The sequence below is a fragment of the Plectrocnemia conspersa genome, unplaced genomic scaffold (genome assembly GCF_051122295.1).
Source record: "Plectrocnemia conspersa isolate PC_06_02 unplaced genomic scaffold, ASM5112229v1 ptg000013l, whole genome shotgun sequence".
NCBI classification, from domain to species: Eukaryota; Metazoa; Arthropoda; class Insecta; order Trichoptera; family Polycentropodidae; genus Plectrocnemia; species Plectrocnemia conspersa.
In genome coordinates, this window is record NW_028277177.1 from 30,957,601 (window position 1) to 30,972,984 (window position 15,384).

The 15,384-nt window shown below is 27.5% G+C and overlaps 1 protein-coding gene across 1 annotated transcript in view; it reads left to right on the forward strand.

Moving 5' to 3' along the window:
• cpx (synaptic transmission protein complexin) overlaps positions 1–15,384 on the forward strand; it is a 219,205-nt gene that overhangs the window by 56,044 nt on the left and 147,777 nt on the right. The window contains exon 3 of the mRNA XM_088202433.1: positions 7,431–7,553. Coding sequence (XP_088058559.1) covers positions 7,499–7,553 — 55 coding nt within the window. The 5' untranslated portion in view covers positions 7,431–7,498. The remainder of the gene's footprint in view (positions 1–7,430; positions 7,554–15,384) is intronic.

Here is a 15,384-nt window from a genome sequence, read left to right on the forward strand (position 1 = left end):
GCCGAATAGTTAATCTAATGGAATGGATAAAAATAATATTTTATTTACAATGCCAAAATATATTTAGCACGTACATTATAATATTGCAATAATTAAAATATTATATTAAACTATTTTTTGTCGTGCTTTTTACGTAACTTATGACTTTCAATATATTTTTAATACAAAAAACGGTTCTGTAGCGCAGCTGTTTCGCGTATAAAGTATGTGTGTTTTAAAAACACATTATACAACGAAATTTCCTAATATAGACATACTCGAAGTTTCTATCTTAACTTCTTTGTGTGGTGTAGAAACATTAATTGAGTGATGAGCAAAGTTTGACTGACATATAAACAGTTCAAAATAACTATTTACTTTACGCTTAATTATATTATACAGACATTTCTATCCGGAAAAATAAGATCATTTTCTCATCATATAAGATTAGTCAAAGTAAATTTAAAGTGTGTAATGTGTTATGAATTATTAAAAACAATTTCTTTAGTTAACAAATGGTAACTTAAATATCTGAGAAAAATAAAATATGTATCATAATTATGCTGTTATAATGAGATGAATCACAAAGCCCTATATAATATATTATATTCAAGTAATTATTTATGATCTACATACAACGTGTGTGTGCTTGGCTTTTGTTCCGACTTTGAAACACAATTTACCCCCATTGTCCTTCGATCCTTTGTCTCTAATGTTTTTGCACAACGTGTGCAAACATCTTGCCAGACTCGACTTGCGTTAAAACAATAGAGTCCTGCCTGCACCACGTCAAAAAAGACAAAAAATAAAGAGGACTGAGTAATTCATAGTGAAGACAGTAGAGCATCGAGTGTGTGTTCCCTTGCTGACTTTGACATAGAGAAGACTTCACTAGCGGTAGTGGCACTCGAGTCATCCTCTTCGAAATAAAGCCTCTTTTCATTGCGGTGAAACCCACGAGCTCATAGAAGGCATTTTCCATGTAAATTTTCCCGACGCTTTACATAATGTCACTCGGAAGCGGATCGAACACTTTCGACCGAAAAATTCCGCATTTTCCCTACGGAGAAAACTACACGGAGCTTTTCATTAGACAGTTCAACACTTGAATAATCGGAACAAGGACAATTTCGGACGTAGGCGTCTTTGTTTATTTGGCTCTTCGTTCTTGTTTAGGCTGTGCGCTAATTAAATATAGTGGCTTGTGCCTTGAATATAAATATACTGTCTTGAGACAGTCCGTCTCGAGGTATAGTTTATATTACTACATTAAAGCTTAAATATCTTATATATTATTTTATAAATATGTGTCCATTCGTCTATATTTATATTCATAACAATCATTTAAGAAATAAAAATCTCTCTATCACAAATCATAGGCTACATATCAAGTTGTCCCGTGTCTCTGTGTATTTTTTATTAAAAATATAGCATAGTACTCGAATGAGTATTTGATAACTACGTGATACAAGAATATTATATATTGCCAGATTTTAAGACTTATTTTATCAGAATTTAGATCTGCAGCTTCTTATCGTTGTTATATTACCAAAAAATAGAATGGTAATTATTCTGAACTATATATTTTTTATGGATGTTTATAATAGGTAGTTATAACAGTAACTTATGTTTTTTGTATTTAAATATAGCTATTTATTAATTCGAATTTTTGTATATGTTACAGTAAATATTTATAATTTATTACTGGCAAGTAGTTGTACAAAATTGTTAGATATTTTTTAAATGCTGTTTTGCAGGTTAATCTTAAAAAGGTATTAAACGAAATAATACAACATTGAAAAATAATGTAGAGTACTTATTTCACTAATTATAAATTTGCTTATATTATTTTATTAAATGAAAATTTATAATATAAAAATGACACGCTTCAGCAATGTTTCTCTAATTAAGTCGCATTTTTTCATGTCTCTTCAAATTACGACTTTTTTTCGTTGTGTGTATTTTGAAAGCAAAATTAAGCAAATGTGATGATTTTATAAAGAGGGGGTGGGTCGTATGCGGAAAAGTACTTGACCTCATTTCCAGTTGTTGTACCACTCGACGGGGGTGGAGGACTTACACGAGAGCGCAGCACGGTGTTCCTAAATGATGTGTGCAAAAAATATATATCAGCGTACTCCACGTTGACGTTTTATCATTTTTTGACGTGTACAACATTACTGGTAATAATATATTTTTTTGATATATATATTTTATTTTTAATGACATGATTTGACATGTTTCTCCAATGCATCATTATTTACATTATATCATTCAATATTAGAAAAATATTGTGAGCACCAAAAATAGATAAGAACCACTCTGCATATATTTTCTAGCTCCTCATAGCTATCACCGAAAATATCCTTGTGTTTGGTAAGCCCGTTAAAATGCTGGATGGCTCGTGCAAGAATAAGGGGCGCAATCGTGACTCTCAAGAGTCGCCGTGCATTGATGGATTATCGACTCCACCATTTAAAAATTGTAAATATTCCCACCTCCCCCTTTCCTTTAAATTTAGCCAAAAAATTGCATATAATTTATAGAAATATTATGAATTTTAATTAAATCGAAATATTAGAAAAATTTTGCTCTCCTTCCCTTGAAAAAATCTAAGACTATGTTCCTGAAAATACAATTAACTTTTTACTAGTAAAGTATAAAATATATTATGATTAAATATAATATATAAAATCTAATAATAATTGTGTTAAATTTTAATATACATATATATATATATATATATATATATATATATATATATATATATATATATATATATATATATATATATATATATATATATATATATATATATATATATATATATATATATATATATATATATATATTTATATATATATATATATATATATATATATATATGTAAATTAAGGTTTAGTTTACTAAATATCACCTATTCATGATATAAGTGGGTTATTATGGCGTAGTATATAATGACTTATAAATATAGATATAATTAATTGTTAATATATTTTTTTAATATTGGTATTAGGGCCGCAATGACAGCAAGCTCATAATCACACACGAAACATATTCTTGGTAGTGTTTTTACTCTATTTTATGCAATTAGCTTCAATTTTGTTTATTATGTTATAGTTTTGGTATTTGCCAGAGTTGTGTTACATGTTTATTTACAGCTTGCTTGAGATATGTTTGCATTTGGTTTCGATTTTATTATTTTTCTTGCAGTTAGGTTAGGCTAGATTTTGTTTTTACAACAATTAGGTTAAGGGTCTGGGATATGTTTGCATTTTCTTTTAAATTTACTCCTTTTTCGGAAGTGAGGCTAAATAAAAAAATCTAAATAATAAAAATAAATAGTTTCAATGTATACTTACATTACAATTATATACATTTATACTGGTATATATATATATATTTAATTTTAATGACTATATAGTAAAATTAAATGCTGCTTTAAGCTGTCATTTGAAATATAATAAATGATTATTTACATATTCATGTCGAAAAAATAATATTTTTTTGCAGTTATTATATCTTGGTTTTCGAGTAATTATCAAAATTTTACTTCATTTCGATAAAAATGCTTTTTTATTTGTACTACCTAATTCACAGATAATACTATTTTACCGAAGTGCTTTTAAATAAAAATTACAAAACTAACTAAAAACCACCACAACCTTAATAAATTTCGTTTCAAAAATAATTTGTTGTAATTTTAAGCCCAAAATTTTACGTAAGCATATATATAAACTAAAGATATGTTTTACAAATATATTTTAAATAGCACCATATAAGTCTTTAAAAAATATGGAAGCTATAAATCCTCATGTAGCTTAAGAAGCAAAACAAATTCATTAAAAACAGATCTTTTCAATGACCTCATTTTTCTAATAATTCATACACAGAAAGATGGAAATTAAATTTATATATATATATATATATATATATATATATATATATATATATATATATATATATATATATATATATATATATATATATATATCTATATATTACTAAATCATAAATATATATATATGGATACTTTAAAGAAGCTCAAATTTATATTTTTTAATCTTTTAACATAATTACAGCTGTCGATCTTGCATCTCTTTGTTTACCATGTGCGTGAATTTCTTTGAAAATATACTGTACAAATGCAGAAAGGGGTCGGTTCAAGGGGGCGTCTCGGCGCCGCCAGTCTGGACTTGAAGGCGCCACTGGCGTCGTCGGATGCTGCGTAAATATATATATTTCTAGGAATTCAGAGCACACACATACAAACACCATACGTTTTAATACAATATTCTCACTCTTTTCGTACATTTCCATGCAGCGCACAACCCGGTTTTCATTTTCTCTCTCTTCTTGTTTTTATGTCCCCCAATTGAATTATTATTGAACAAGGTCAAGGTCTAGGAACATCTGTTACTCGATTTTCAGGAATTTTAATATAATATAATATTAAAGAACAGTTTTAAATTTTATTTTTATATTATAAATTTTGCAATTTTAGTAAGCGTTCGAGATGAATTAAATGGTTTGGATAAGAATAGAATTTTTAATATCTACTTGGAATATGAACTTTATTTTATTAATATAAATTATTATATATTACAATTAAATTTTCTTTACTGGAGCATTTATCCACTACGCTATTACCGGCGCTACTATATTAATCTCTAAAACTTTCTTAAAAGCACGGTGAAATTTACCTATAAAATTTGTATAAATATCTAGAGAATTTCATTCACGGATGTAATACACATAATATTACTAAAAAATAAAATTATTTTTGTCAAATTTGACATATCAAAAAAAAGAGTACTGCAAAGAATTATAAAGAATTGAAAAATACAGTTTCAAAAATAAATACAGATTTATACACACATAATTTTTGTTACATTGAATCTATAAAGAGTATTAAGACTATATATTTTGCCTTAAAAAATAAAAAATAAATTATTAAAAAAACAGTCATTGAAAAAGTTAAATTATTAAAAAAACAGTCATTTACTCAAGTGTATTAGTATTTTTTGTAATTTCGGCAGTTACAGTCTTGTTTTTAATAATATTTTGTTTGCCGCCTTTAATTTGTTATTGCTATGGCAGTTGAAAATAAAATAAATATTGCAAAAAGAGAACAATTTTTCTATACAGCAATACACAAAGTCTAGGTAAATAATACACAATCAATTTCAAATATTCAATTACAAATACCAATAAATAATTCACGAATAGTTGATCAAATATTATAATAACCAATAGTTAAATGGGCGAATATATTCCGTATTTAAACATTGTAGTTATTTATACAATAATTTATCAAAATGTAACATAAAATTAAAAAAACAAATTTGAAACATTTATTTAATAATATTAAATGAATTATTTATAAAAATATTAAAGTTTAAAGATAAAGGTAAAAAATATACAATTATTATGTTTATTAAAACATGTAATTAATATATTATTATTTATTGAAAAATTATTTTATTCATTTATAGTACAGATCTAATCCAAAATATTGCTGTTTCTATTTATACATAATTATAAAAATAATTTATTGTATGTTGTACAAATAATATTGTTGTATTTTTAGAAATCAGATTGTATATTAGTTTATATATATGGAGAATTATTAAATAAGTTAATTCTTCTAACTTTTAAATATTAAAAAAAATATTAAAATATATTTTTGTACTAATAATTTAAATTATTTTAATAACAATAGATTGTATAATTGGGCGAATCTTAATATTAAAACTTCCACCTTTTTATTTTATATTAAAACTCTCTTAGAACAAAAATATTTCTGCGCATAACTTTCCTTATGGATAAAAAATAACAATTTACATTTTCTGGTTAATAAAAAGCCATTTAAAATTAATGTAATCATTATATAGACTAATTATACATTCTTAGATCAACCAGATTTGACTCTTCTAACTACATATTTTGAACTTTTCATAATGCTTAACTTATCACTTCTTTTAATATTTAATCAATTTCCTTTCGCGTCTTCGTTTGCTGTCCGTTAGAGCCAGGACGTCCGCACTAACTAACGCACTATTCGGCTCCCTAAGCTGCTCTATTTATGTCAGCTATGAGGAGCTGGTCCGGTTTGCATCATTTAATTGTAATATCTTATGATTTTTTCTTATGTATTATATTTTGTGTATTGGAGTAATACTATGCAGTGTTTTTGATCATCGTAACGTATTGGGATTACCTTAATTTTACTTTATTTATTTAAATAAATAAATAAATTTGAGTAAATAACTTTATTGTTATTATTTACTAATTCAATTTTTTTACTACTAATTTTAAATGTTGTCTAATATATTTTATTGCGTTATATCTCTAGCTGTAATTTTTTTATCTAATCTTGAAATAATACTTATTTTTAAATAAAATTGGGATTATAAAATTCAAATAAAAATTAAAAATTAAAAACGTTTCATTCATGTATAAAATATTGTTGATCAATAAATTATATATTCTATAAAATCGATTTTATATTCCAAAGCATAAAATTAACCGGATGCTCTATATAAAATATTTTAATTGAAATAAATAAGATTGTTCGCGAAGAACGCAGTAACAAAAGGGAATTTTCCTAATTGAAATTTTATATCGAAATATAAATCTCCATTCATGCAATGTCGACTACGAAGCAGAGATAAAAAAGTACACAACATCCCAAATAGAATTTGTATTACGTTTCTTTAGAAAATACAGACTTTCCGCCTTATCATTCAATTTGTACGGTTCTCATTCAATTTGTAACGGACCTCTTGGTTCGCCTTTGCATTCGTAATAAGAGCGCAAATGAAAATATCGACGTAAAAGTATATTAATAAAATATTGATTTTAATTACAGTTTGAGAAGCGATGGCATAATAAATATTTTTCCGATAATCGCTCTCAGCGGTTCAAGTGCTCGCTATTTAGCCGATGTTCGAATCAGTAAATAAATCTTGTTCGGAATAAAATATAGATGTCATTTCAGCAAGAAGTGAATTTTTTTATTTAAATAATATTTATTAACTCATGCTCACGAGATATATAGATGTATTGTTTTTTCTTAGAAATAGAGCAAACTGAGGTATATTTTATTTTATTTATTATTATACAAAGAAACTCTCAGAAAAAATATTTGCTAATGAACATTTATAGTTCGAAACAGAATCATATTTTTTCTCATTCATAACAATTTATTTCGTCGTATTATTTGTGTATTTCAATATAAATTAATATCGGTAATTTAAAAACGATTATAATTATTATTTTTAAATATTGTTTGTTTATTTGTTTGTTTGTTTGTTAATTGTAAATAAACGGTTTTTTTATACAAAAAGTGCTGTGAATTTTACGAATAAAAATCAAGCTTCGCTCGAACGTTTGTATTATATTATGTATGTATCTGACTTCTCATGCTAAATTTTGATTTTTCGTTTCAGACTCTTCTCTGAATTATTCCACTTCTGGAGAACTTCTTTCATTCAGCGTAGAAATCAATTAGAACAAAATGGCTGCGTTCGTTGCTAAGCAAATGGTCGGCAATAAGCTGAGCGCCGTAAAAGGTAAGTTGACACAATTTATCACATTTAACGTTAAAACGTAACGAAGCATTTTAACGCGAGACTAGCTTTGAAGCTTCTCTGTGTGTATACAATTCAGTATTTGCTAGTTAGTTTCGAAAACGGAATTAAACCGGGGGCTTTAAGCTCTCGTTGCATATCGGTTCGACGGCCCCGCTGGGGCTGCGCCCCCGCTACGGATCCCCGGGCTTAACGGCCCCATTTGGGGCAAATCAAAAAGGCCCCCGACCCGCAAATGCGATAAGGGGCCCCCAATCTGCGAGCAAAATCGCATTTGCGACAGATACGTATTCCGGCGTTTATCTCCGAATATTTATCACGTAGTCGTGACGTAACGTATCACGTAATATGTCATTATTGCAAATTTTGCCTAATCAAATTCAGGCGCAAATCTTAGATAAATTAATATAAATTACCTTACAAATAAACTGTACCAAATTATATTAAATTTCTGTGAAATATAATTTAAACAAAGCTTCTTTCGCCATTTCAACTCAGATATACTAAATTAGGAAGAGAAGTAAATTAATTAAAATACATTGAAAAAACTTGGCTCAATTCGGATTTATTTCACTTAGTAGAATAATAATTTCTTACTTAAAATTCAAGTAATTAAAAAAAATGTTCGTAAGAGCAATACTTTATTTACTTTTGTATAGACATAAACAATTCGTTAATATAGTAAATATTTAAATGAATTTATTCATGGTAAATTATATGTTTTAAAAAATAGGTTTTAGTAGATATAATAATATTGGAACTAAATCTTTTAATAATATTAATTTATATATTATCTTTAAGTTTTTAAATAGTAATAATAATATATATTTTAATGTTAACTTTCATATATATTTTTAATTAAAATGACAGTGAAACACTAAAATAAATAATAATTCTTAAATCAATTGAGACACTTAAATTTTAATTTAATATATTGATACATTATATAATGTAAAATTAATCTTTAGATATATATAAGTCACCAAATAGTTTCGCTAGTCTTTTTTATCTAACTATCAGTTAATATATCAAACATGCGACGGTTAACGGAAATCTTGCCTATTGCTTATTCTGCTTAATATTTCTATTGCTTATTCTGCTTAAAACTAAGGAAGTCAGTTTTTCGGTAATATTAAATTCGTTTTATCGTCCATATTTTTAATATCAGTGCTTTTATCAAAAGCTATGAAATATGACTTTTGTATAAATTATTTAAATTATACTTTCATGAAATATTTTAATTAATTTAATTTGGTGAATTTGCTTTGTTGAGAAATTAAATTTGCTACTATATAACTTGTCTTTAATAATGAATCTAATTCTTTGAAATAGTTTTTGCTGAAACGTAAGACTTTTTAATCTTTATTTTTTTGTATATGGTTGTCATTATAGTTGAAAAGCAATTCAGTGTAATGCCTTTTTAAAGTTTTGATGCATATAAATCAGAATAATTTTTTTAACTGAAAATTGCCGCCAGTCTTTTTTTATAAGAACTTTTTTCTTAGCTAAGCTAAAAAAATTGAATTTTTTATATTGATTTAATATTTTTTTAATATAAAAAGGCTTGTATAATTATTTTAACTTCTTAGTAATTTTGATTTATTATACTTTTATTTATAAATATATAAATAAAAAACGTTTACTTATGTTTTATAACAATTTAAAAAATAATATTATATATATATAAAGAGTACTAAAACGGTGCTCAAAAATATCTATTATAAACAAAGTCGCTCGAAAACTAATTATTAATGGACGTATTTTCTCATTTCCCCTCTCTCAAAATATATTATTCACAATTGCATTTTCATGTCGAGCGCAATCTTAAACGTTAATTAGGGCGTTCGCACCAGCAGCGTACACATTAACGTTGTGTACGTTTACGTGTTATTTCAGTGCAGAAAATTACGTTCGCGTGCGGACAATGCCCCGTGGAAAATGCACATAATAAATTTTCACCCCCACAGCAGCAAGCGCACTTTCGAACACGTTATTTATTACGGTTCGTACAACAATAATAACAATAATATAGAGTCGGGGGCAGTAAATCAAGAGTTCACGTTCACGGTTTTTGTTTCGTCGCCGAAAGCCATCCGATACGTATCGGTCCGTGTTAATTACGTTGGTCCATTTCGCGTGAAACTGATACGTAATTGCCGACGGAAGCCGTTCCAGTGCTGATTGCGCTGATTACAACGTAGACGTGAAACGTTTGCCACTTTTTCTCACTTGTGTTTTTTTTTTCATAGCTATTTTTATTTGCATATGTGTGCGATAGAAACACGAAAGTTACAATAAAAATATATATAATATAAATATTTATGATGAAGTATTATATTTTGAGTAGCAGACCATATATATTTTTTAAAAAGGACAATTTAACCCTTTGTTTATTTTATTTTAAATTTTCATATGGCTTCATAAATTCCTCAAGTGTATAATGTTGCATATTTGTAACATACTGTTTGTACTGAAATAGTTCGAATGTCATGTCCAATAAATTTTCTATTTTCTGAAGCCATTTTAAATGATTTAATAATAAAATTTCCCGTATTATATTTTTTTAGTTTTTTATAATACTTATATTTATATATTAAGGTAAAAAAATTAGTAATTCCTAACCATTTTACCTGGTATTCGTTGTAAAATATGTTAATCCATCGATGGATTTTAGAAACAATTTTTTGACCAGTCTGTTCCAACCGCTTAAAATCTAAACTTGTGATTTGTTATCTATGGTTCTCAATTTATTTATTTTTGATTTTACATTTACGTACCTATTTTCATTAAATAAATTAAATTACTATTTTAAAGTCAACCAATTATTAAGACAATATATTTTGAGAGCATTCAATTCTGAATCGTGAAGATGATCTTGATGAATCAATTGTTATATATTTATTATTTTGTGCCTTTTATATGTTTTATTTTAATCGAGAGTAGTTGAAAAATAGATTTTTGCGATACATTGTTCATGCTAAAAGATATCATATATAAAGGGTGATCCAACTTCAGTTTCAGCTCAATAAAAAAAATACAAATTAAATTACATCTTCGGATTTCATTAATTATGAATAATAATATCAATTTAATGGCGCCTCTGTATTTTTCAGTAAAATTATATGTTCACTAGTGAAGCTCAAATTTGTCGGTTGCGAAACGTACATTATCTGTTCAAATCCAAACCTAACCTTATGAAAGTTCTAGACGTCAAATCCAAAATACAAACTAAGCCAACTCATTTCTCGAGGGAATATAGTGCGAAAGAATAAGTACAGACAGACGTCGCGTCTCGCATATTGCTCCATGGTTAGTCTCCACTTGAATATTACACTATATTTAAAAAATATTATAGCTATCCTAATTGATAGTTCTACAGACTTCGTATATATAAGTGTTAGTCAAAGCGTATTCAAACCAAATTTTGGTCAATAGGAGAGCGCAAAAATAATTATCGCTTCTCAGAAGGCAAAAATTTACGTCAAAAGCAATAAAATCGTGTCGACGCCGTCGCAGTGGGAACGCTCGGTAACTAGCGTTCCCACTGCGACGGCGACGGCACAATTTTGTTGCTTTTGACGTGAATTTTTGACTTCTGAGAAGTGATAATTGTTTTTTGCACTTTTCTATTGATCAAAATTTGGTTTAGATATGATTTCTTTATTTAATTCTGACTTATTGTACGCCGTAATATTGTTTTTGAAAGAATTTATGTAAACGCTAGGTAACCGAGCGTTTTTAAAGCACGATTTTATTGCTTTTAACAGAGACTGAACTTTAACTTGCTTAGAAAAATGCATCTAATTTAATGAAAAATACTTTTATAAAATTGAAATATTAAAAAACGATCACTGACTGGTCAATATTTGTCATTATTTCCAGCTCTCTGATTTACAGTGCTGCCAATATATGAAACTTGAATTAGATTAGTCTGCCAATTTTACACAATTATATATTATATTTCTGATTCGTGAGAGCTCTGTCGAATCGCAGATAAGGTTGTTTGCGGGCCAATTGCATCACTTTTTAGACACACCCACAAATGTGTTCACGCCTTAAAATAGAAATGGTCCAGATTTCGGCGATTATTAACCAAGGGAAGAAAAGTAATAATTTATTGTTTATCGCGCAACCTTTCCACATATAGAGTAGTTTTTTATTTACATCTCGGGACGAATATATGGTTCTTGAATTAGTTTCAATTATTAACGCTATTAGAATACCTGACTACCCTAAAAATATATTTATATATAGTATTAAATCTATTCACAACTTAATTTATTATTAAATAAATAGTTTAGTAACATATTATTTGTAAACTTATAAAAAATTTAATATTTCACAAGCATCCTGCCATTTTAATATTTTAATTATAGCTGTTATAACATATTTTAATGATTAGTAAAAAAACGTTTCTTATAATAAAATATTAAAATACAGTTTAGGATACTCAACTTTATAACATAGAATCCACTTTTAATGTTCAAAAATCATATGAATTTTGTTTGTTGAAATAGTACAAGTCAATACTGATCGAACTGATTACAGCGCCGTAGTCTTTTGAACTGTTTGCCATTTTTTTACGTTTTCCTATATATTTTTCCATATATTCTGTGATGTTTAACGTTGTGCGTTATTTGTTTATTACTATAGTAAATATGTGCTTAATGTGCTCGAAAAGCTCGTATAAAATAAATGTTTGATATTTTTCGTTTTGTTTGCTCACGGCCGTTCGCTTCGATCGTCTATCATATATGTATAATGTACATAGAAATATACATAGATAATTTCAAGAAACTTTAAACTTTTTATAAAAAATGCATCTAAAAATTATTTTATCACATCATAAAGCAACGCGTGTTTGCCGTGTATCGTCGCTGTTCAACACGGGAGAGATTTTTTTACATTTATATAATTTTTAAATATATTTTAGAACATATAAATGAAATATTTTTTTAACTTTTAGAGTTAAATATATCACATGCTTCATCCTAGGTTTTTTGTCTTTATATTAATAATGCGTATCAGCCGCTAGTAAGCTTACATGCTAGTGAGTAATATTTATCTGCATAAGAATTTCATTTTAAATATTCATTCCCCTTGGTGTTAACCTTTAGCCGTTTTAAAAAAGCTGATGTAACTTTTTTGAAAGAGAAAAAATATTCAAGCTCCGTTATAACGAGAGTTTTTACACGAGAGTAAAAAACACACTTCGAGCGGAAAAGAAATATTGAAACGTTGCTAGAATCCAGATATCAATTTTCACCGACACTATGCAGATCCCGACGGTTTTTTGTTTATTCTGCAAAGGTGAAAACAATTTATTTTCCGCGATAAAATTTCTATAATCATTGCAACTTCTCCCTCGCCTCGTGACTATTCGTCGAAAATAACTCCGAGAAAGAACAGAGGGAAAATCTTTAGCCGGCATGGGTACGTGTTTTCTTTACATTTGGCTTATGATGTTTCCCAAGAAGACGAGGAAGTAGAAGAAGAAAAAAATAAACATTTTTGCGGAAAATCCGTATAACGAACCGGATTAGAAGTGTCGATGTTCCGGCGGATGCTGCAAATTGGACGCCGTAAATTAATTAAAAGCTCTCTGCGGAGCTGTGTTTCCTTTCGCCTTCCGCTTTGATTGATAATTTCGTTAATTGGATTTTAAGCGGATACAATGCGAGTTGATTCTACGCAGACTGCAGCGGCGTCTTTACAGAGAGACAAAGTCGTTATAATTGTGCGTATTGTGTTTGAGAGAAAGCACACAATCAACTTCTAAGTCACGACTCCGTCGTGCGGCGCTTTCGGTTAAATCCTTTGAGGATTTTTACTTTTGTCGTTAAAAGTTTAGACAAAGTGGAAAGTTTGCACTCGGACGACCGGCGGGGGAGCTCGGTCGGGGGGCGGTAAAGTGAGGAAAATCGCCCCAAAGACGAAGGCTTCCTAGAAAAAAATTAAATCTTTGATCGAAATTATTTTATAAAACATGTAGTGAGGGGGATAAATTAAGAGCATTTCTCGAGCGAATATAATGTCGGGGAATAAAAACGACATCATTAATTCTTTTCAAACATTTTCTTAGTGCTGAGCTTTACAGAAATGAGGATGTATAACGAGTCGCTTTATGAAATGCGGACGAAAGATCTTGCTGTGTTATGAATAGGCAACAATCAGCTGAAACAGTTGATATATAATTCTATGTTTTACTTTGTATTTTTTAATAATTTTGCGGGATGAAAATCTTATCTAAATATATAGACTTTAATATTTCTTTAAAAGCATAAATATATTTTAAATACTAAATCTAAAAATAAAATGTGAATCCTTTATTTGAGCTTGAAAAATTACTATAATGTTTAAAAAAAAAAATCAATAAGCCTATAAATGGGCTCCTTACAAAGCCATATAAATTTTTCACCTGCATTTTTTTAATTTGAGTGTCATCGGAATTAAGGTTTATTTTATAATTATAATTCCGATCGAATATATCAAATAAGGTTTACCTGGATTTTATTAATCCCACGGATGAATATCGTGATGATTGATTAAAATCGAGATAGGTCGTACATATTAGGTATTAAAAATTCTTTAATAATAAGCTACTTCAGCTTACAGTAAAATAATTGTAGATAAAGTCGAAAACGTTCTTTATAAAAAATTAAAATTACATTTTGTATTGTTTTTTTATGTAGGATATAACGGTTTTTAGAGACACGATAATTGTCGTACTTTCAATAGTATTTACATGAAACTTATTTTATCTCGGTTATTTTTGCATAATCCGCATTTTATATTAGAAATAATGTAAAATAAAAAGATCTTGTAAGAATCTTAGTTTAATTTTCTATTATTAAAATCATAGACTAATAAATCACTAAAAAAAATATCGATTGAAATTAAAAAATATTATTTATACGGTTTTTAAAAATGCAGTAAATATAGCCTGATAAAAAAATTATAGCAACAAAATAATAAGGGGGAAAAAATATAGTAGAAAATAAAATTAAAATAAATTAAATTAGAATTAAAACTACTTAGAAGTCTAAAAAGTGGTTTAAAAAATCATAGAGAAAAACATTTAGGTAAAAAATAAATAAAACTTTTTTTCCCACTCATTACATATTTTTACCCAGTTCATGCTGCTTCTAATAGCAGCTTCATATTATTAAGATCTCAGTTGATTTAATATTTAAAGTTCTAAATATTTCGATTAGCATATTCAGATAAATTGTAAAAATTAAGGTTCTAATATTTTCCAATATAAAAAATAAACATATTTTTTTATCTCTTACTATTTGCCTTACTATATATGAATCTCTTACTAAGCCTCTTTAAGTTTGTGGAGAATGTTTGTCTGTATAAATATACTTAACAATATTTTTATTCACCACTTATGATGTTCTGAAATTTAATGTTTAATTATTGCTATATTTTTTTATTAAATCGCCAGATGAGTAAATTAGTTTCCAGATGTTGTTAGGCAAATGATAATAAAAATAAATTCAGTTACGTTCTTATTGGTATTTTTTTACATTTCCGTAACACGTCCAGATAATTTATTTAGTCTATACGACAATCAACTTTCTACATCTCCTTAGATCATATCTAAAAGTTGGCAATATGGCCTACCGGTGGGCGATGGACGAATTTCGGTGGGCAATTTTGTCTTTGGGTTAATTTGGTGGACGATGAAGGAGTTATGAAAGGCAATGGAAATTTTTTTAAAACATAATGTGCGAAAATGTTGTAAGCATTATATATTCATAATAAAATAAATATCTTGTAAATAGAACTTAATAGATATTTTTAATGC